Here is a 24,572-nt window from a genome sequence, read left to right as displayed (position 1 = left end):
GTACAGGTATAAAGTTCACATCCTGTGTACAGGTATAAAGTTCACATCCTGTGTACAGGTATAAAGTTCACATCCTGTGTACAGGTATAAAGTTCACATCCTGTGTACAGGTATAAAGTTCACATCCTGCATGTACAGGTATACGAGTAAAATGTATTTTTGTGTGGCTTCCTTCAGACATTACGATTTAGTACTTATTGTCAATTACATCATACTGATTTCAACATGCTGCTTATATTTTCACTTTTGTGCTCATTTTATTTTACATTCTTTACTTAATTCTTGTTTTACTCCTTGAACTGCACACGTGGAAGGCTGCAGTTTCACCTCACTTTTACCTGCAACTGTTCTGACAATAAGGTTGGTTGATTCCTTTCTTTGTCTCAACGATGACATTCAGCGGTCACTCTGATTGATTGATTGATTGAAGTATTTATTAACAGTTTGCAGAATTACAGTACATTTCAAGCACAACTCAACACAAAGACTTAACACCCTGAACGCCCAGGACGAAGTTCTTTGTCCTTTCTATTAGTAACGCCCTCAGGACGAAGTATTGTCCAAAAGACGAAGTTTATTGATACGAGAACAGTTCACATCGCTGTATAGCCCAGGAGCGCCTGCTGGGCTCTCCTCGTGACGCGCAAGAGTGAGACGTCATCGAAAAACTCCCTCCCCTGTTTAGCTGATGAAAACTAAAATCTTAAAACGTTCATAACTCGCGATCTAAATCATCCCATCTTTTTGTGAAAAAAAATCCTGTGTTAGACGGCGCTCCGCGGTCCAGTCGCTAGTCTCGATAGATTTATTCTTGTCTCCCGTTGTTGTCGATCGACTCTAGAGTGGTGTGGCTATTGTTAGCTGCTACATACACATCAACCACTTCCGCCGGTCCGTCCGGAAAAGGGGTCCGTGTTTATAAATCGACTGGGCGCATGAATGTAATGTATTAAATAACCCTGGCCGCTTAAAGTGTTAACTGTGAGTGGACGACACCATAAAAGCATTACACTTGTTTACAATAGGGCCCACCATTTTCAATTCATCAAAAAGGGAAAAAACATGAGGGGAAAAGGGGAGTGGGTGGGATTCAGATTTTACGGGGGCCAGTTTCGAATCGCAGCCGTCCATAGGTGCCCTTTGAGAACGGTATTGAAGGAGTCAGGGGATTTGCATGTCTTAATGACTGTTGGTAGGGCGTTCCACATTTTGGTGAATGTCTAACCTGAGACGATAGCTTAGAATCAGTAGCTTGTGGTCGTGTTGTCAGTTCAAACCCTGGCTGGATGGTCGTGTTGTCAGTTCAAACCCTGGCTGGATGGTAGTACCAGGGCATGTTGGTCGTGTTGTCAGTTCAAACCCTGGCTGGATGGTCGTACCAGGGCATGTTGGTCGTGTTGTCAGTTCAAACCCTGGCTGGATGGTAGTACCAGGGCATGTTGGTCGTGTTGTCAGTTCAAACCCTGGCTGGATGGTCGTACCAGGGCATGTTGGTCGTGTTGTCAGTTCAAACCCTGGCTGGATGGTCGTACCAGGGCATGTTGGTCGTGTTGTCAGTTCAAACCCTGGCTGGATGGTCGTACCAGGGCATGTTGGTCGTGTTGTCAGTTCAAACCCTGGCTGGATGGTAGTACCAGGGCATGTTCTCCAGATCAGGAAGCAAGTCCGTTAGTTCGGGGGCTCGTAGCAGAGACAGGAACGCCTGGCAGGTCGGTTCTCCCTTGCTCATCATTTTGTCCACCAGTTCAGTAGCTGCCTTGACTGGGTCCGACTCTGAGATGTTCTTCAGCTTAAGATACTCCCAGTCCACCAGGAGCTTTGCTTCATGTTGAAACACACACTGGATGACATATCCAATTACTGCCCTCAGGATAGCTTGGAGGTCTGTCTTGTTTGTTCTGAGATGCTCTGTAGCTGTCATGCCTGTGTAGCAGGAAGAGGCACCTGGAAGAGGAAGGATAACGCGATACTTTCATTGTTCATGAAACATTTCACACCGCACACCGTCCGCACTTGCAATACGAACTTTATTAGCAAAGTTTCGGTCAAAGACCTTCTTCAGGCATCTCAGATGCCTGAATACATTGAGTCCTGCCTACGCACCCACCTCAGAGCAACTGCAACTCCGTTTGTTTTATCAAAGGTTACAGTTGTTAATTGTTGAGTAAGGAAATGTAAAATCACCTCCTCTCTCCTGTGGGAGACAAAGTCTCTTACTGGAAGGTCCTTCCTCTGATTTCTGCGCCGAGACGGCTCCGCCTGTAAGACAGATGGACCTTACACTCTGCTGCCTTCTACCATGCTGAAAATACCATATTATATTATATCACACAACAGAAAACTAATGTATCATCCATCCATCTTCAACCGCTTATCCATAGTCGGGTCGCGGGGGCAACAGCTCCACCAGAGAGCTCCAGACGTCCCTCTATATGAATGTATCATGCTTACATAAAGTCCTTTTGCTTGGCCTTTCCTCTGTGCAGGACACCAAGCCACCTGGAGAAGAGAACCAAAGATAAGCAGCCTCGTTCAGAAATCCACTGCAAAGTTACATAATTATATATAAACAAAAGCAAAAAAAATCAAGTGGGGACCCACTCATATAGAACACAGCAAAGCGAGGAAAAAATAAATAAAATAAAGAATATATTTATGGATGTGGAATTTATTTAAAACAGGCTAATGCAAATGTGGGTTGAGTGCAACAGTGAAGAGCAGATGCTTACACATGATCCGTGGGCATGGCTGTACCCTGGTGCATTTCTCCAAGTCACCTGGCGCGGGGGACACAAGTCACGACCGTTAGTTAAATATATACACTGATAAAATACACTGAACGTTTCAAGCATACAAGCTTTTAAACACATTATGCACAAACTAGAGCAGGTCTCCGCCAGGTTGGGTTGCCTACCCCAGGGCCTGCAACAAAAAGGCATTGGAATAGAATCTGAAAATAATGTGACTGAATACATTTTGTAGGACATTTTGTAGAGCAGTGAGGGGGATTTGATTCTACAACCTACTGTTCAAGAGTCATAGACGAAAACGTGAAGGGCCCTGTTACAATGAAGGGCCCTGTTACAGTGCCACCCTGTTACAGTGTCACCATGGAGGGCCCTGTTGCAGTGCCACCCTGTTACCTCCATGACGTCATGATTTGAAATATCATTTGCTTGGCATTCTGGGAGTAGACTATAGACTAACAGTAAAACATTTAAGATTACTAAAATGCGACAAATTTAAAAGACTTATGACTAAAACTAAATAAAAATTTGCTATCAGAATCAACACTGCTGTGTACATACAGTATTACAGTATGTAGGTACCTTTTCGAATTTTTGCATGCCATGTTGCCATTTCTGCCTTGTCTTCAAGTTGAAGTTGAAACCTCATCTTCTCATCTCCCTCATGCTCTACTTCCACCGTGTAGTAACCTGGGTGTATCAGTTCCTCCAGGGTGAACCTCAAGCCCTGCACGCGCACATAATACATTAACTTACACATTAACTTTTTATCCCACGATTTTGTAATCCATTTTTTCACCCAGTGTCAATTATCTAATGTATTCCTGGGCGCTGCACTCCCTCTGCCAGCGGACTGACCTCATGCTTCCTTCAGTGCATGAAGAGGCCAAGCTGCTTCTTTTCACCTGACAGGGGGGAGTTTCCCCGGCCGGACGTAGCGTGTGGAAGGAATACGTTATTCCGACCAGATCCTTTCCCCTCCATCAGGCGCCCCGGCTGGCCAGGGGGAGGCAGTTTAGAGACCAGGATTACTGCATGTTTTTGTGAGGGTACCTACCCTAGGGGACACGGGGAGAACATGTGAGGGTACCTACCCTAGGGGACACAGGGAGAACATGTGAGCGTACCTACCCTAGGGGACACGGGGAGAACATGTGAGGGTACCTACCCTAGGGGACACGGGGAGAACATGTGAGGGTACCTACCCTAGGGGACACGGGGAGAACATGTGAGGGTACCTACCCTAGGGGACACAGGGAGAACATGTGAGGGTACCTACCCTAGAGGAAACAGGGAGAACATGCGAGGGTACCTACCCTAGGGGACACGGGGAGAACATGTGAGGGTACCTACCCTAGGGGACACGGGGAGAACATGTGAGGGTACCTACCCTAGGGGACACGGGGAGAACATGTGAGGGTACCTACACTAGGGGACACGGGGAGAACATGTGAGGGTACCTACCCTAGAGGACACAGGGAGAACATGCGAGGGTACCTACCCTAGGGGACACGGGGAGAACATGTGAGGGTACCTACCCTAGAGGACACGGGGAGAACATATGAGGGTACCTACCCTATAGGGGACACAGGGAGAACGGCCCTTTCGCCAGCTTACACATTCATAACAAGTACATATGCCTTCATAGCTATACAGGTACACCACTAGTCACTACACATCATTACAAACAAAACATGTCAGGCCGAATGAGCATTGAGACGAACACACCTTGTCACCAGGGATTATTTCTACCCCAGCGTGTTCACTCGTGAGACAGTAGGTGTCTTGCTCTACCAGTGGACTACTGGTGCAGGGATTCTTCTCAACTTTCCCGAAACGCTTCGCGGAACAGCTGAGCAAAGCCTTCCGGATGTTCTGCCACGCACAAGGAGGACATGCAGGTGGACAAGGTTAGGGTGCTTTTCAGAGGAAGAGAAGAGGCAGAGAAGGTATAGAACCAATTCAGTCAGTTCTTTCCAGCTCAATTATGTGTATTAGTCAATTTACAATTTAGGCATTTATCAGACACTCTTAATCCAGAGCGATTTACATTAAGCAGGAACAAAAACATGGCAATACATCACATACGTAACAACAAGTAGTTATCATGAAACATACGTAAGCTAAGAACGTAACAGTGGAATATCTATAAAATGGAACTATGCATGTATAGTGCTATGTCTATATAAAAAGCTATAAGTCTACATAAAATGCTATCTAAGTCTACATAAAAAGTCGGGGCTAGGGCAAGTGCTACGGGCCATGATGGAGTCTGAAGAGGTGGGTTTTCAGACTACGGTGGAAGATTTGGAGTGGAGGCTGCAGTTCTTTAATGGGAAGTTCATTCCATAGCTTTGGAGCCAGAAGGGAGAAGAGTTTGGGACGTGTGGAGCGGTGTCCCGGCGTTTTTAGTGAAGGTACTTCCAGCTTCCCTGCGTTGGCTGATCTGAGTGCGCGGGAGGGTTTGTAGGGTTCGATCAGACTTTTAAGATATGGGGGAGCCATACCTTTGGTTGCTTTGAATGCCAGCATCAGAGTTTTGTATTCTGTGCGGGCAGCGACCGGGAGCCAATGGAGGGAGCGGAGCAGGGGGGAGACATGTGAGAATTTAGGCTGGTTGAAGACCAAGCGAGCTGCGGTATTTTGGATCAGTTGGAGAGGATTAAGTGTGCATGCCGGTATAGGCTGTAAGGAGGGAGTTACAATAGTAAAATTTGTCCAAATTAGAACACACTAGTCGAGCATTATTCAGAACAGCTGGAATAAGTAAAGTCTAGCGATGTCTATACTATACTGGACAACATCGATCATCCTGATAGGTCTAAATACTGGACAACATCGGTCACCCTGATAGGTCTAAATACTGGACAACATCGATCGCTCTGATAGGTCTAAATACTGGACAACATCGATCGCTCTGATAGGTCTAAATACTGGACAACATCGATCGCTCTGATAGGTCTAAATACTGGACACCATCGATCACCCTGATAGGTCTAAATACTGGACAACATTGATCGCTCTGATAGGTCTAAATACTGGACAACATCGATCGCTCTGATAGGTCTAAATACTGGACAACATCGATCGCTCTGATAGGTCTAAATCCTGGACAACATCAGTCGCTCTGATAGGTCTAAATACTGGACAACATCGATCACCCTGATAGGTTTAAATACTGGACAACATCGGTCACTCTGATAGGTCTAAATACTGGACAACATCGATCGCTCTGATAGGTCTAAATACTGGACCACATCGGTCACCCTGATAGGTCTAAATACTGGACCACATCGGTCACTCTGATAGGTCTAAATACTGGACAACATCGATCGCTCTGATAGGTCTAAATACTGGACAACATCGATCGCTCTGATAGGTCTAAATACTGGACAACATCGATCGCTCTGATAGGTCTAAATACTGGACCACATCGGTCACCCTGATAGGTAACAATCAAGTCAAATAATGAGCCTGTAACTCGTCACTGTGCTCACTATCCAAAGCAGCTCATATTGAGGCAATATATTTCACTTTTTTCCCCGGTACGTATATACGCTAGGTGGCGTCATATCCCAACTCTGTCTTTTAAAATGCTTATACTATTGGAATGGTACACAGGTTCTGACAAATAATGAATTACAACATGCCAGTACAGCACACTGCTTGTAGAAGTAGGTCAAAAGTCAAGTCATTCAAGTCCAGCGGAGCTGGTCTGGACTACTGACCGACCAGCTCTCCTAAAAGTTTAAACCATGTAATGGTATTTTCAGCCAAGACGGTTACGATTAGGCCTTCTCCATGTTCTCTGTTCATGTTTCTGAACTGCCCACAGCCCTCCTATGAGACACAGGCTGGTTTCTGAACTGCCCACAGCCCGAGATACAGACTGGTTTCTGAACTGCCCACAGCCCTCCTATGAGACACATACTGGCTTCTGAACTGCCCACAGCCCTCCTATGAGACACAGACTGGTTTCTGAACTGCCCACAGCCCTCCTATGAGACACAGACTGGTTTCTGAACTGCCCACAGCCATCCTATGAGACACAGACTGGTTTCTGAACTGCCCACAGCCCTCCTATGAGACGCAGACTGGTTTCTGAACTGCCCACAGCCATCCTATGAGACACAGACTGGTTTCTGGACCGCCCACAGCCCTCCTATGAGACGCAGACTGGTTTCTGAACTGCCCACAGCCATCCTATGAGACACAGACTGGTTTCTGGACCGCCCACAGCCCTCCTATGAGAGACATACTGGCTTCTGAACTGCCCACAGCCCGAGAGACAGACTGGTTTCTGAACTGCCCACAGCCCTCCTATGAGACACAGACTGGTTTCTGAACTGCCCACAGCCCTCCTATGAGACACAGACTGGTTTCTGAACTGCCCACAGCCCTCCTATGAGACACATACTGGTTTCTGAACTGCCCACAGCCCTCCTATGAGAGACAGACTGGTTTCTGAACTGCCCACAGCCCTCCTGAGACACAGACTGGTTTCTGAACTGCCCACAGCCCGACACAGACTGGTTTCTGAACTGCCCACAGCCCTCCTATGAGACACAGACTGGTTTCTGAACTGCCCAAAGCCCGAGACACAGACTGGTTTCTGAACCGCCCACAGCCCTCCTAGAGTGGTTTCTGAACTGCCCACTGCCCTCCTAGAGCACAGACTGGTTTCTGAACTGCCCACAGCCCTCCTATGAGACAGACTGGTTTCTGAACTGCCCAAAGCCCTCCTATGAGACAGACTGGTTTCTGGACCGCCCACAGCCCTCATATGAGACACAGACTGGTTTCTGAACCGCCCACAGCCCTCCTATGAGACACAGACTGGTTTCTGAACTGTCCACAGCCCTCCTATGAGACACAGGGTGGTTTCTGAACTGCCCACTGCCCTCCTATGAGACACAGACTGGTTTCTGAACTGCCCACAGCCATCCTATGAGACACAGACTGGTTTCTGGACCGCCCACAGCCCTCCTATGAGAGACAGACTGGTTTCTGAACTGCCCACAGCCCTCCTATGAGACACATACTGGCTTCTGAACTGCCCACAGCCCGAGAGACAGACTGGTTTCTGAACTGCCCACAGCCCTCCTATGAGACACAGACTGGTTTCTGAACTGCCCACAGCCCTCCTATGAGACACAGGCTGGTTTCTGAACTGCCCACAGCCCGAGATACAGACTGGTTTCTGAACTGCCCACAGCCCTCCTATGAGACACATACTGGCTTCTGAACTGCCCACAGCCCTCTATGAGACACAGACTGGTTTCTGAACTGCCCACAGCCCTCCTATGAGACACAGACTGGTTTCTGAACTGCCCACAGCCATCCTATGAGACACAGACTGGTTTCTGAACTGCCCACAGCCCTCCTATGAGACGCAGACTGGTTTCTGAACTGCCCACAGCCATCCTATGAGACACAGACTGGTTTCTGGACCGCCCACAGCCCTCCTATGAGAGACAGACTGGTTTCTGAACTGCCCACAGCCCTCCTATGAGACACATACTGGCTTCTGAACTGCCCACAGCCCGAGAGACAGACTGGTTTCTGAACTGCCCACAGCCCTCCTATGAGACACAGACTGGTTTCTGAACTGCCCACAGCCCTCCTATGAGACACAGACTGGTTTCTGAACTGCCCACAGCCCTCCTATGAGACACATACTGGTTTCTGAACTGCCCACAGCCCTCCTATGAGAGACAGACTGGTTTCTGAACTGCCCACAGCCCTCCTGAGACACAGACTGGTTTCTGAACTGCCCACAGCCCGACACAGACTGGTTTCTGAACTGCCCACAGCCCTCCTATGAGACACAGACTGGTTTCTGAACTGCCCAAAGCCCGAGACACAGACTGGTTTCTGAACCGCCCACAGCCCTCCTAGAGTGGTTTCTGAACTGCCCACTGCCCTCCTAGAGCACAGACTGGTTTCTGAACTGCCCACAGCCCTCCTATGAGACAGACTGGTTTCTGAACTGCCCAAAGCCCTCCTATGAGACAGACTGGTTTCTGAACCGCCCACAGCCCTCCTATGAGACACAGACTGGTTTCTGAACTGTCCACAGCCCTCCTATGAGACACAGGGTGGTTTCTGAACTGCCCACTGCCCTCCTATGAGACACAGACTGGTTTCTGAACTGCCCACAGCCATCCTATGAGACACAGACTGGTTTCTGGACCGCCCACAGCCCTCCTATGAGAGACAGACTGGTTTCTGAACTGCCCACAGCCCTCCTATGAGACACATACTGGCTTCTGAACTGCCCACAGCCCGAGAGACAGACTGGTTTCTGAACTGCCCACAGCCCTCCTATGAGACACAGACTGGTTTCTGAACTGCCCACAGCCCTCCTATGAGACACAGGCTGGTTTCTGAACTGCCCACAGCCCGAGATACAGACTGGTTTCTGAACTGCCCACAGCCCTCCTATGAGACACATACTGGCTTCTGAACTGCCCACAGCCCTCCTATGAGACACAGACTGGTTTCTGAACTGCCCACAGCCCTCCTATGAGACACAGACTGGTTTCTGAACTGCCCACAGCCATCCTATGAGACACAGACTGGTTTCTGAACTGCCCACAGCCCTCCTATGAGACACAGACTGGTTTCTGAACTGCCCACAGCCATCCTATGAGACACAGACTGGTTTCTGGACCGCCCACAGCCCTCCTATGAGAGACAGACTGGTTTCTGAACTGCCCACAGCCCTCCTATGAGACACATACTGGCTTCTGAACTGCCCACAGCCCGAGAGACAGACTGGTTTCTGAACTGCCCACAGCCCTCCTATGAGACACAGACTGGTTTCTGAACTGCCCACAGCCCTCCTATGAGACACAGACTGGTTTCTGAACTGCCCACAGCCCTCCTATGAGACACATACTGGTTTCTGAACTGCCCACAGCCCTCCTATGAGAGACAGACTGGTTTCTGAACTGCCCACAGCCCTCCTGAGACACAGACTGGTTTCTGAACTGCCCACAGCCCGACACAGACTGGTTTCTGAACTGTCCACAGCCCTCCTATGAGACACAGACTGGTTTCTGAACTGCCCAAAGCCCGAGACACAGACTGGTTTCTGAACCGCCCACAGCCCTCCTAGAGTGGTTTCTGAACTGCCCACTGCCCTCCTAGAGTGGTTTCTGAACTGCCCACTGCCCTCCTATGAGACACAGACTGGTTTCTGAACTGCCCACATCCCTCCTATGAGACAGACTGGTTTCTGAACTGCCCAAAGCCCTCCTATGAGACAGACTGGTTTCTGGACCGCCCACAGCCCTCATATGAGACACAGACTGGTTTCTGAACCGCCCACAGCCCTCCTATGAGACACAGACTGGTTTCTGAACTGTCCACAGCCCTCCTATGAGACACAGGGTGGTTTCTGAACTGCCCACTGCCCTCCTATGAGACACAGACTGGTTTCTGAACTGCCCAAAGCCCTCCTATGAGACACAGACTGGTTTCTGGACCGCCAACAGCCCTCCTATGAGACACAGACTGGTTTCTGAACCACACACAGCCCTCCTATGAGACAGACTGGTTTCTGAACTGCCCACAGCCCTCCTATGAGACACAGACTGGTTTCTGAACTGCCCACTGCCCTCCTATAAGACACAGACTGGTTTCTGAACTGCCCACAGCCCTCCTATGCGACAGAGTGGTTTCTGAACTGCCCACAGCACTCCTATGAGACACAGACTGGTTTCTGAACTGCCCACAGCCCTCCTATGAGACACAGACTGGTTTCTGGACTGCCCAAAGCCCTCCTATGAGACACAGACTGGTTTCTGAACTTAACCCATTTTGACCTGAGATCAGATTCTAAAAATGTCTTCTACATCCTGACAGTTTTCTGAAAAAGCTATGTTTCTATGTCAGTCGTTCTTTGATTTTTCAAAAATAGCAGACCTACAAGCTCGTAGCGTGCCACTCGGTGGCGTGCTATGAGCTTGTAGATCTGCTATTTTTCAATAGCTAAAGCATAACATAAACCAAAAGGGGTTCCCGCCAAAAATGGGTTAAACTGTGTGACGGGCACAAGCTCTTTTGCACTCATGTGCGATAAAATGTAAATGCCGTTATCGTTACACTCAGTCATGCTAAAACGTGTACAAATGCAATCTTTCCGTTTCCACCGTGGAGCAATCCTCACCTCAACGTGCGCCAGGCTGTTGTTGGGGACGAGGTAGATCTGTAAGGTTAGCACGTCGTCGTCGTCGTCACAGCTCAGGTCCTTGTAGATCAGCACGGCGCCGTGGTATTCCAATGGCGTTGTGTTTCTGACGATGGGAGTGCCAGGTGACAGGGAGGACACACACCACTTCACATGGCTACCAGAGGACTCCGCTGGCTCAATGACAGGATCCTTGCTAGTGATGTGTAGGACGCCAAATACCGTCTCCTTTTCCACTAGGCCTGGGAGAAGACACAATGCAAGGAAGGAAGGAAGGAAGGAAGGACAGTTTTTGCAGAGAAAACAAGAAAATATGCATGGAAGACAATGGTAAATGGTGCATTTATATGGTGCCTTTATCCAAGGCGCTTTACATAGACTGTGCATTACATTCACTCATTCACACACATTCACACACCGATGGCGGAGGAAACCATGCAAGGCACCAACCTGCACATCGGGAGCAATCAGGGGTCCAGTGTCTTGCTCAAGGACACTTCGACAGCAACTCTGGGGGAGCCCACAGGGTTCGAACTGGCAACCTTGCGGTTACCATCCAGCCACTCTACCCCTGAGCCACTGGTCAGGGGTAGAGTGGACGGTACAGAGACCAGTGGCTCAAGGGTAGAGTGGACGGTACAGAGACCAGATGGAAACCGCGAGGTTCCCGGTTCGATCGCGGGCTCCCCCAGAGTTAGTGTTGAAGTCAAAAACTAGATAAAGTGCCCCTCAGGGCACAGGTCTCCACCAGGGCAGGTCAGGTTGTGGCCTCCTGGTGGCGCTATAATAGGCCAATGTGAAAAGGGTGCCATTTCTTCTTACGCCTTGGATTGAAATTGGATGATTTGACACATTTTGTTCCAAAAATGTGTTTTGCAAAAATCCACCTGTTGGTGGCGCTATAACAGGCCAATGTGAAAAGGGTGGGATATATTCCTCAGCCTAGTAGGAAAGTCTGTGAAAGATTTCAAGTGAATTGCACGCTGCGTTCATGATTTGAGGCTTTTTGTTCAAAACGGGCCAATCCTGCAAACTTTGAAAGCCAATGTTAGCCAATCAGGATGGAATATGAAATATGGGACAGATCCGTCTTGAACACATGACTATAGAGATACTGTGTAACGATTTGCAGGATTTTTGGACAGAATCTGGAGGAGTAATATCAAAAAATTTGTTTTTCAAAAGTCGGCCTCCTGGTGGCGCTATTTCTGGAAAATGTGAGGCAGAGGTTCATCGTTGGCATCCAGGGAGTGTGTGTGCACACACACAAACACACACACACACACACACACATGCACACGCGGACACGGACACGGACGGTGTGTGTACTCTCTCCCAATGCCTTCTGCCTGGTGGAGACAAAAAATGTAAAAGTAATGGAGGGGACGATATGTTCTCACCAGCCAGGCACAGGGAGTGAGGGAGCTGGATGGACTTGAGGGCAGAGTCATCCTTCGGGACCGTCTCCACGTTGAATGTGGGCCCAGCGATCATCCAGGGCTTCTGGACCAACCTGCCGAACTTGGACCAGGGCAGGACAGAATAGCGAACCACAACTGGCTCCGACGCCTCCAATATCAAGCCTGTGGACTCACACTCGTATGTCCCCTCTGCTTCCAGCCGTGCCCTGAAACAACAACGCACAAACACACACACACAAAACAAACAAAGACAAAAGTGAAGAATGGGTCGAATGGGTCAACTATAATATAGTGTCCCGAACATTAGCTATGTCAAATTTGTACATTTCTGAGTCATTCCATGAAACCGGTATGATTTGGCCTTTTTTTAAAAAAAAATTGACCGAAAGGTTTTACTTGTCTGAATAGCCCACACTATAGAGTATAGAGCGTCGCAGTCCCGCCCCCTCGAGAGACCCGGAAAAGAAATCCCCGTTAATTTTCCTCATAGACTTTTCAGAAAGTATTTATTTAAAGACGTTTACGCTGCGGACAAAGCCAACTCTTATCGTGACAAATCATGACAATAAACACAATGTTTTGGGCCAAACAAATAATTAGAGTAGAAAAAAACAGCAGGCTAAAACACTTTTTTTGTTTGGTCCAAAATATTGTGTGTGTTGTCATGATTTGTCACGACTCGAGTTGGCTTCGTACGACGCTTAAAAGGTCTTTAAATAAATACGTTTTGAAATGTCTATGGGAAAAATGCATTGGGATTCATTTCCTGGGCCTGGCGTCGTCATGAAAGGGGGCTGGACTGTTAAGGACGCTCTATTAAGGACAACTTTAGCTATCAGAATAACATAATTTCCCATCTCAGGCATTCAATTAATATTTGTATGTATTTTTATATAGAATAATATAGTAACAGGGTTGAAAATCATAACGGGGTTGTGTCAATTTTTTACTCAAGATGGACACTACTCTACCTGTGGTGATTAAGAGGAGACCACATGGCATGCATGAGATTAAGAAATCAGATATATTGTTGAAATAACAAACATAATTTTCACAAATAATTGTTTTCTATCTTTATTCCATGTAACGGAGTTGAGCTGTTATGCTTTACGACCACATGTGAGAGTAAAAATTACTCTAAAACATTGTAAAATAAGGTGTGAGATTGCCTCTTTCTGTAGCATGTTGTTCAGAAGACTTGTAGAATGCCACTTCCTGTTGGTGATGTCACTAAAGGGCCAGTTAAGTATTCTTATGGAGGGGAGAATGGCTTGTGTAACGGGGTTGAGTGCGATTGGGGGACAGAGCTATATAATGCTATTTTAATGATTAATCATCAATTTATTCAAAAACTAAACATGACCAGCAGTAAAGCTCTGATAGATTTATATGTCCATCCATCCATCCATCCATCTTCAACCGCTTATCCGTAGTCGGGTCGCGGGGGCAACAGCTCCACCAGAGTGCTCCAGAATTCCCTCTCCAGAGCAACATTAGTGACTTCCTCCTGGGGGATTCCGAGACGTTCCAAGGCCAGTGAGTCGATGTGTTTCCTCCAACTGCGCCTTGGTCTGCCCCGGGGTCTCCTCCCAGTGGGACGTGCGTCGAGGACCTCCCTAGGGAGGCGCCCGAGAGGCATCCTAACCAGATGCCCGAACCACCTCAGCTGACTCCTTTCCAGGCGAAGGAGCAGCGGTTCTACTCCGAGTCTCTCTCGTGTGACTGAACTTCTCACCCTATCGCTAAGGGAGATGCCAGCCACCCGTCGAAGAAAACTCATTTCGGCCGCTTGTATTCGCGACCTTATTCTTTCAGTCATGACCCACACTTCATGACCATAGGTGAGAGTAGTGAATGGCATAATTTATGGATTTTTGCACATTTTTAATAGTGATATCTGAAGTCGACTTTCATCGAAGGCCATTGGGGACATGAAAAAATTGACAAAATAGGGGGTGTCTACTGAAAGAAAACAAGATCATTTCTGATATGAAGATACAATCCATGTAATTTTTACACAATATTAAAGGGAACATATACATTGATGAAAAAAGCTTTTGAAAATAAATTTTGGTGACTCAATCAATAAAATACACCTTAAAAGGTCAGAGGGACTGCAAATCGTACCGGTTTCGTGGAATGACTCTTCTAATAGTCTTATTTAGCAATATTATTATTGTGTGCTTATTGTGTGCAGAAATCACACTGCTCCAATGCGATGAATATACATTTGTGGTTGTGTTTATGTCATGTGAATATGAATGAAAGCAGAAGGGTAGATGATGTTCAGACTCACTGATAGCGCCCTCTGGAGAGTTTCTCAGGAATGATCCTCTTACTGCCGTAGCTCTACCAAACAAACCCAAGGCAACAATTAATGTTATGAACGTTGAATCTCAGTCGCAATACATGGAGCACCAGCAAGTTGTGATATCTGTTGATCTGTACCAAGTCAATGTATGTTTTATGAGTGAGATACCATACCATACTAGTAAGGGCATTTTATCAGGTATTTGACCAATCGTTACAAAGACATTTCTTCACCAATATGTTTCTAAAGGTGTCTAATAACATATGCTAAAAGTTTGAAATTCAACTCCCGGGGGAAATTTGAGTTATTAGCATAATATGTGACCATACCATTAACATCTTTAAGTCCAAATGTCATAATTCTTTCAGTAGCATGTCAAACTAGGGGGTTTTCATGATTCTGAATCCATTCCAAGCATTAGTTTTGCACACAAAACACTCCTTGGGCTAAATTTGGCCATATCCACTTCCGTATCCAAATGTGCTGACCTAATCACGTTTGTGATGATGGCAATGGCTCCCAAGGAGTGTTTTTTGTGCAAAAATAATGCTTGGAATGGATTCAGAATCATGAAAACCCCCTAGTTTCATATGTCTCATGCTACTTAAAGCATGATGCAAATGTGGCTTATATAGGATGTTAATGGTATGGTCAAATAAATTAAAATTTCCCCCAGGAGTTGAATTTCAATATTTTAGTACATGTTATTAGACACCTTTAGAAACACATTGGTGAAGACATTTCTTGGTAACGATTTAGTTCCCAGATTTTCATAGGTTTCTCTTACTATACTGCATACTACAACGTACCATGCTGCAATTATTCATGTATTTATCTACTATACTGAATACTACAACGTACCATGCTGCAATTATTCATGTATTTATATACTATACTGCATACTACAACTTACCATGCTGCAATTATTCATGTATTTATATATACTATACTGCATACTACAACGTACCATGCTGCAATTATTCATGTATTTATATACTATACTGCATACTACAACGTACCATGCTGCAATTATTCATGTATTTATATACTATACTGCATACTACAACGTACCATGCTGCAATTATTCATGTATTTATTTGGATCCCAATGAAATTAAGTCCTCTGCCTTTTTGTGCAATCCTGATAATTCTACTGTGCTGCACTTTGGTGAATTGTGTCATGAATTCATCAAATAAATCAAATCAAAAATCCAAACACACACCGGATCTCATTTAGAGACCATTACCAGGGTTAGAGTGGCCGGATGGGAACCACAAGGTTCCCAGTTTGAACCCTGTGGCCTCCCCCAGAGTCCAAGTGTCCTTGAGCAAGACTCTGAACCCTGATTGCTCCTGATGTGCAGGTTGTTTCCTCCGCCATCGGTGTGTGGATTGGGTGAATGTAATGCACAATCTATGTAAAGGTGTGTGAATGTGTGTGTGAATGGGTGAATGTAATGCACAGTCTATGTAAAGGTGTGTGAATGTGTGCGTGAATAGGTGAATGTAATGCACAATCTATGTAAATGTGTGTGAATGTGTGCGTGAATGGGTGAATGTAATGCACAATCTATGTAAAGGTGTGTGAATGTGTGTGTGAATGGGTGAATGTAATGCACAATCTATGTAAAGGTGTGTGAATGTGTGTGTGAATGGGTGAATGTAATGCACAATCTATGTAAAGGTGTGTGAATGTGTGTGTGAATGGGTGAACGTAATGCACAATCTATGTAAAGGTGTGTGAATGTGTGCGTGAATGGGTGAATGTAATGCACCATCTATGAAAAGGTGTGTGAATGTGTGTGTGAATGGGTGAATGTAATGCACAATCTATGTAAAGGTGTGTGAATGTGTGAATGTAATGCACAATCTATGTAAAGGTGTGTGAATGGGTGAATGTAATGCACAATCTATGTAAAGGTGTGTGAATGTTTGTGTGAATGGGTGAATGTGATGCACCATCTATGTAAAGGTGTGTGAATGTGTGTGAATGGGTGAATGTAATGCACCATCTATGTAAAGGTGTGTGAATGTGTGTGTGAATGGGTGAATGTAATGCACCATCTATGTAAAGGTGTATGAATGTGTGTGTGAATGGGTGAATGTGATGCACCATCTATGTAAAGGTGTGTGGATGTGTGTGTGAATGGGTGAATGTGATGCACCATCTATGTAAAGGTGTGTGGATGTGTGTGTGAATGGGTGAATGTGATGCACCATCTATGTAAAGGTGTGTGGATGTGTGTGTGAATGGGTGAATGTGATGCACAGTCTATGTAAAGCTCCCTGGATAAAGGCGTTATAAATGCACCCTTTATTAAGAGACAGAAACAAGAGTCTTTCCTATGAATGAACTGACCTGGTGGACGTGTTGGCATCTTTCACAGCATGATCTTCTGTACACCTCATCTGGAGGAACAGATAACTAGTTACACATGTCATGGATAGATGTTGGTGCTGATATGAGATAAAATAATATACAGTATGTTTCTCACGGAAAGGTTCAACTCCAGGACAAGCTTTTAATTAACATCATTCACATCAAGTCATCAAACTTAATCTTATCACCATGGGAAAGGGGCCAACCTATTGAGAGGTGATTATGATTCATTCATTCATTCATTACCTACCATTGTCAGTATCATCCGGGCCAGGTTCCATGAGCTCTGCAGGAAGACATTAAAGTGAATAAATGTATGGCTGTGTGTCATCTTTCATTTTGTGCATGGAAGGCAGAACAGGACTGAGAGAACAGTGTGCATGGAAGGCAGAACAGGACTGAGAGAACAGTGTGCATGGAAGGCAGAACAGGACTGAGAGAACAGTGTGCATGCGTCGCCTCAATGACTGGCTGGTCTCTCTGTGTGAACCTTAGAGTATATATATTATCTCCTCGCATCCACTTGCATTAAGTTACTCAAAAGCGCATGAGGCGATTTCACTACGCATTCTGGGATGGATTGCCCCAATAACATGAACGCGCTGTGCCGTTGACTATCATTGCGCCGTTTGCGTGCGTTCACGTATGAAACATAGCGTTCACGTGTCATGGGCCCAATAACATGAACGTGCGCAATGATAGTCAACTATCCGGTTCGGTCTCTATCCTTTTAATACTCAGGATCAGGGGTAGAGTGGCCGGATGGTAACCGCAAGGTCGGCAGTTAGAATCCAGGCTCCCCCAGAGTTGGTGTCCAAGTGTCCTTGAGCAAGACCCTGAACCCCTAATAGGCCTAAAAAGGGGGGCCAAAATAAGGGGCAAAATAAATTGCAATAGTAATAATTCAAGGTTTTTTATGATCCTTAGGGTCATCCAATTAACATATCAAAAATTGTGAATTATATAAATGTTGGATCATGGTAAATGCAGAGGTTGAAAGTTGGGTACCATTAACATCCTATATGGTAAAGACATATATATAATTTTAATTATGCTTTAAGTAGCATTTAACGTGTCAAACTAGGGGCTATCCATGATTCTGAATCCATTGCAAATATTCGGTTTTGCACGAAAAACACACGGCCATAGCCACTTGCCCTTAACCCATTTAGGCCTGACCTCGAAATTTAAAAGATTTCTTCTAAATCCTCCAGTCTTCTGAAATAAATATTTTCACGATTTTTCAAAAATAGCAGACCTACAAGCTATGAGCTTGTAGATCTGCTATTTTTCAATAGCTAAATTATAACATAATGTTTAAAACACCAAATGTGCTGACCTCATCACATTTGTGATGACGGCTATGGCCGTTTTTAGCCCAAGGAGTGTTTTCCGTGCAAAACTAATTCTTGGAATGGATTCAGAATCATGAAAACGCCCTAGTTTAGAAACTAATGCTTGGAATGGATTCAGAATCATGAAAACCCCCTAGTTTAGTACTTAGTAGTAGAGATCCTACTGATAACCCCTACAAGCATAGGTATTCTCAGTTACATGGTCCTTCGAGCCGATACGTGGATAACTGGTTACAGAGTTTTCATTCCGAGGATGTAGCGAGGACGACCGTCAACAGACTATACACGCTCCTACTACAAGGAGGGTTCGAACTACGCGAATGGGCTAGCAATACTGTTAATGTAATAAAACAGTTCCCTAAAGCATCGCTATCCGACAACAGTGAGCTATGGTTCACACAAGAAGGAGCAGATCCAGAAGAACGCACATTGGGACTCCTATGGCAATGCGCATCAGACACTCTACGATATAAACAGAAACCGGGAGAGCCTCTCACGCCTACTATGCGCAACATCTACAAAACGTTAGCACGGCAATATGATCCTCTAGGGCTCATCATCCCATACACCACCAGAGCGAAGATGATAGTAAGAGAACTCTGGAATAAACCAGATAGGCTGTGGGACGACCCGAACCTACCAGCAGCACTCCTGAAAGCATGGAGCGAATGGGAAGGCGAATTGCCCCACCTTACACAAATAACATTACCCAGATGCTACACTGGCTATACGGGGGGACGCCCTCCCAGAGAGCATACCGTACACGTATTCTGTGATGCATCAGAACAAGCGTATGGTGCCGTGGCGTATTTACGCACAACCGACTATAGAGGCGACGTCCATGTCTCTTTCCTGGCTGCGAGATCGAGAATCGCCCCTAAGAAGCAACTCTCAATACCTAGATTAGAACTGTGCGCCGCAGTGGCCGGAGCTCAACTGGCCGGGGTGCTCAAGAGAGAACTCACGATCGACGTCAAGTCACAAACACTCTGGACAGATTCAACTACAGTCCTATACTGGATACAGTCAGAATCGTACAAATACAAAGTCTTCGTGGGTCTTCGTGTAACCGAGATACAGACGCTCACGGAGAACGTAGAATGGCGCTACGTCGATACAGGAAGTAACCCAGCCGACGACATTACCAGAGGGAAGACGTTGCAACAAATCGCGAGCAAAGACCACTGGAGCCAAGGACCCCCTTTCCTTGCCGAAGCTGACAACCGATGGCCCAAACAACCTCCCATACACCCCTCGGAGGAAGCCGACGCACAAGAAATAAAGAAGTCAACATTATGTAGCCTAACAATGGAAGGGCCAACCTACGAATCATACGAGGAACTCCTTCATGCTACTGCACTTTCGGTGCAGGGGGGGACGGCAGATCCCCCTCCACCACTGAGTGCTAACGATTTTCGAAATGCCGAAGTGACTATCTTAAAACAGATCCAACGGGACTCCTTTCCAGACGAACTTGAATGTGCCCAAGCCGGAATAGAACTACCCAGATCGAGTAAGATACGAATGCTAGCGCCAGAATACCACTCCGAACTCCTCAGAGTAGGAGGCAGACTCCGCAGATGCCACGACCTAGACTATGAAGCGACCCACCCCGTCCTGCTATCCCCTTCTCACCCGTACACTAAACTCATCATCGCTGAACATGATAAGAAACTTGCACACCCAGGTGCAGAACGAGTCTTCGCTGAATTGCGAAGGAAATATTGGATACTGCGAGGAAGAGAAGCCGTAAAGAAACATCAGACAAGCTGCTTCGAATGTCAGAGATGGAAAGGACAACCTAAAATACCACGAATGGCCGATCTACCAGAGTCCAGTCTAAGACTGATGGACTCAACATTCTACTCAGCAGGAATGGACTGCTTCGGACCGATGACTGTGAAAATTGGCAGGAGGACGGAGAAGCGTTGGGGCATAATATTCAAGTGTCTTACAACTCGAGCGATCCACATGGAACTCCTCACGGACATGAGCGCAGATTCATTCCTAATGTCGCTACGCCGGTTCATAGGACGCAGAGGAAAGCCTTTCGAACTCCGATGTGATAGGGGCACAAATTTCATTGGAGGAAATAGAGAACTGCGTGAGGCCTTCGAACATATGAAACCAGAGCTTCAAGCAAGAATGGCTCCTATGCAAATAGGCTTCGTATTTAATCCACCTGTCTCTCCACATTTCGGAGGAGCTTGGGAAAGAGGTGCGATCGGTGAAGACCATCCTGCGAGTGATCTTAGGAACACAAGTGATATCAGAAGAAGTACTCGCCACGGTCCTGATAGAGATAGAAGCTATTTTGAACTCTAGACCCCTCGGCTATGTCTCCACGAATGTAGGTGATCCAGATCCATTAACCCCTAACCACCTTCTGATAGGACGACCGAATCCTTCATCACCACAAGCCATTTACTCTGAGACCGAATTGCTTAGTCGCAAGAGATGGCGACATTCACAAGTCTTAGCCGATCAGTTTTGGAAAAGATATGTACGGAACTTTCTCCCGTCCTTGCAGATACGTTCAAAATGGACTAAAGAAGAGGAGAATATTGCTGTAGGCACGCCCGTCGTTGTGGTAGACCCACAACTCCCCAGAGCATTCTGGTCAATCGGGAAAGTGAAAGAAGTAATGATAGAGAGAGACGATCGGATTCGAGCGGCGGTGGTACAGGTAGATGGTCGTACCTACACACGACCCGTAGCGCGCTTGATCAAGCTCCCTAAATTGCCTACCGAAGCAACCATCGTCAGGGAAGTAATCGAGAAGAATCCGAATCCCCGTCACCGTGACAGATCTAAGAAGTGAATCCATAGCGCCGCATGGATCCACGGGGGGACTGTTGTCACGGAAACGGTGGACAACATGACATCATCCACAAAGTCGTGTCTCCCTATAAAGTGCGGTGCCCAGAAGAACATATATATATATATATATATATATATATATATATATATATATATATATATATATATATATATATATATATATATATGTATATATATAGGCAGATATCTTATACTACTAAGCATCTCATAGGCAGATATCTTATACTACTAAGTATCTCATATTGTAAGAAGTATTCAGAACTATACATCAAGGAGGTACCTAAATCATTGGGCTCAAGCTGACTGCTACTGACTAGTTCACCAGCTCCCTCCCCCTACGCCTAAGGCGAGATACAGTCCTTTAATCATAAGGCCATAAAGCCTTTCCCAGCACATCCTACTGATAACCCCTACAAGCATTGGTATTCTCAGTTACAAGTCATTTGTTACCTTCCTCTTGGCTGTCTATCTTCATCATCTCCATCATCTTCATCAAGCGTTCTGTTCAGAGTAAAGACAGTTAAGACCTATTCATTTAGGTGAAGAGGTGACCACCGAAAACTACAACATGACATCACTGACCACCGAAAACTACAACATGACATCACTGAGTGTGGTGGTAAGAGACTCACCGCTCACCAGAACACATCTGTTTTTACTAAAACTATAACATGACATCACTGACCACCGAAAACTACAACATGACATCACTGAGCCGCGGTGGTAAGAGACTCACCGCTCACCCAAACACATCTCTCTGTTTTTACTAAAACTACAAAATGACGTCACTGAGCCGCAGTGGTAAGAGACTCACCGCTCACCCAAACACATCTCTGTTTTTACTAAAACTACAACATGACGTCACTGAGCCGCGGTGGTAAGAGACTCACCGCTCACCCAAACACACCTCTCTGTTTTTACTAAAACTACAACATGACGTCACTGAGCCGCTCACCCAAACACACCTCTCTGTTTTTACTAAAACTACAACATGACGTCACTGAGCCACGGTGGTAAGAGACTCACCGCTCACCCAAACACATCTCTGTTTTTACTAAAACTACAACATGACGTCACTGAGCCGCGGTGGTAAGAGACTCACCGCTCACCCAAACACATCTCTCTGTCTTTACTAAAACTACAACATGACGTCACTGAGCCGCTCACCCAAACACATCTCTCTGTTTTTACTAAAACTACAACATGACGTCACTGAGCCGCGGTGGTAAGAGACTCACCGCTCACCCAAACACATCTCTCTGTCTTTACTAAAACTACAACATGACGTCACTGAGCCGCAGTGGTAAGAGACTCACCGCTCACCCAAACACACCTCTCTGTTTTTACTAAAACTACAACATGACATCACTGAGCCACGGTGGTAAGAGACTCACCGCTCACCCAAACACATCTCTCTGTTTTTACTAAGCACCGTTTCGGTGGTCACCTTATCACCTATAACTGTGTGGACAGGCCTTTGCAGGATAAAAAAGGAATATGTCTCTCACCGGAAACCACATCCTCCTCTTCCTCTGATGAGCTTTTCACCGACTGAATCTAATGAATCAACGATGAAGCAAAAATAAACAAAAGGTACTTATTTTCATAGTAGACTAAATATAACATTTCCATATTTTGGATTTGGCAACGTGGACATTAAGTATGCTATACAGCATAATTTCATGCACAGAAAGCATAAATATACAGCATACATACAACTACATTGCAAATGCTTTGCAGGTCCTGTCCTGCATAGAACCACAACCAATTCAACAGGTGCACATAATTATTCATAGATGTGTAAAAGACATCAGATGTATTTCATGGACCTGAGAATGAGTTACCTCTGTCTTCATCGGTTTGTCTTCCTTCAATGCATCAGGGAGGACAGAGCTGGTTGATGAGCTGCCTGAGAGAGAATACAGTATGAATGCTGCTCAAAACCATGTACAGTACAGTACAGTACAGTACAGTACAGTACAGTACAGTACAGTACATGTACCTTTGTGTATTGAGAATACAAAATATGTAACATACTATTTTACATGTTATGTTTGGAGTTCTATTTGTTTGTGATAGCATTATAATTGATTACATCAGTCACTTATGTAAGTTGTAGCAGCCAGGGTATCACTACAGTGAATATACGATCCATCAATATTCTGCACAAATTATGTTTAGACTGGCCAAACCATTGACACAATTGTTGTTAAAAAAATATAATAAAAAGACTACATTTAGGCTAAAGAAATGTGTGTGTGTGTGTGTGTGTGTGTGCGTGCGTGGCTGCTTGTCATAGCCACTTGCGAGATATTTCCTATTTTTTGCTATAACGTTTTTCAAAACGTGTCACACTTTCAATTAATTATGTCAAACAAAGTAGACATTACTCCCCCCGGCACAAAAACAAAAACAAAACGCCTTGTTTTACCTGGCAGCGCAACAGAAGGATTCCATCCTTCCAATATCTTCACAGACGAGCCCGAAGTCTTCACAGACTGGTGGGGCCACATGTGGCTCGGGGTGTGGCCCGACTCATGGCGGGCCACAAGTAGATCAGGGTGTGAGGGTCTCTTTAGAGAAGCATATTTATCACCCCGTATGACCTTGAAGGTTTTGCCATCAAGATCATTAACAAGATTGGACATTTCGGTGATTCTGTGTTTGCTTACGTTCTGCAGTGAGCATGCAGAGAACACATCACCTCTGAAGCGTCCATCTCGTTCCAGAGCCGACTCGACGGTTTCTCCTTCAAATGCATACACACTGACCTCATCAGCTTTGGCTTTAAGATTCGTATTGTTCAGAATCTTATACTTTATTTTCTGACCTCCTTCAGTCTTTACATGAAAGATTACAGCCTTGCGTTGTGGAGAACCGACTACACTCTTTGGGGGTTCAGAGTTTCTCTCAGCTTTTAGATATTCAATAGTCAGAGGATCATTTCTTCCAATTAACCAGCATGGAAAGTGTGTGCTGATAGCTTTTTCACCTCTCATAATTACAAGTTCTTTATCTTTAACCTTGTTGGCATTATGTTTATATAAAAAGGATGACGATGTCAGTAGTGCATCTAAAATGGTCTGTGGCGTGCTACAGGTTATCAATCGATGGGATTCCTTTCCAATGGAATATGCAAAGGAATGGATGTCATGATGTCCTTCCTCCTGAGAAAATAACAAATTATTTATAGTCATGATTTGTCAGCAGCCGAGTTGGCTTTGTCTAAAGAGGTCTTTAAATAAATACTTTTTGTAAACATCTATTGAAAAATGCCCTCTTCAATCTGAAAGGAGGCGGGACTACGGTGCCCTCGTCATTCTG

The 24,572-nt window shown here is 45.7% G+C and overlaps 1 protein-coding gene across 1 annotated transcript; it reads right to left on the bottom strand.

Moving 5' to 3' along the window:
• Positions 1-1,609: 1,609 nt before the first annotated feature.
• On the bottom strand, positions 1,610-23,896 carry LOC306937171 (uncharacterized protein; the record flags this gene model as incomplete). The annotated part of the gene is made up of 15 exons (XM_079520835.1): positions 1,610-1,944; positions 2,185-2,259; positions 2,452-2,499; positions 2,730-2,777; positions 3,330-3,474; positions 4,476-4,622; positions 10,921-11,183; positions 12,342-12,568; positions 14,659-14,711; positions 17,032-17,081; positions 17,303-17,338; positions 21,699-21,749; positions 22,757-22,805; positions 23,093-23,157; positions 23,680-23,896. The coding sequence occupies 15 exons, from the start codon at positions 23,894-23,896 to the stop codon at positions 1,610-1,612; spliced, it is 1,809 nt and encodes a 602-aa protein (XP_079376961.1).
• Between the last annotated feature and the right edge of the window lie 676 nt (positions 23,897-24,572).

The sequence above is a fragment of the Electrona antarctica genome (assembly GCF_951216825.1).
Source record: "Electrona antarctica genome assembly, chromosome: 14".
Taxonomy (NCBI): Eukaryota; Metazoa; Chordata; class Actinopteri; order Myctophiformes; family Myctophidae; genus Electrona; species Electrona antarctica.
Note: the sequence above shows the minus strand (reverse complement) of the source record. Positions and strands in the feature narration are given on the sequence as shown.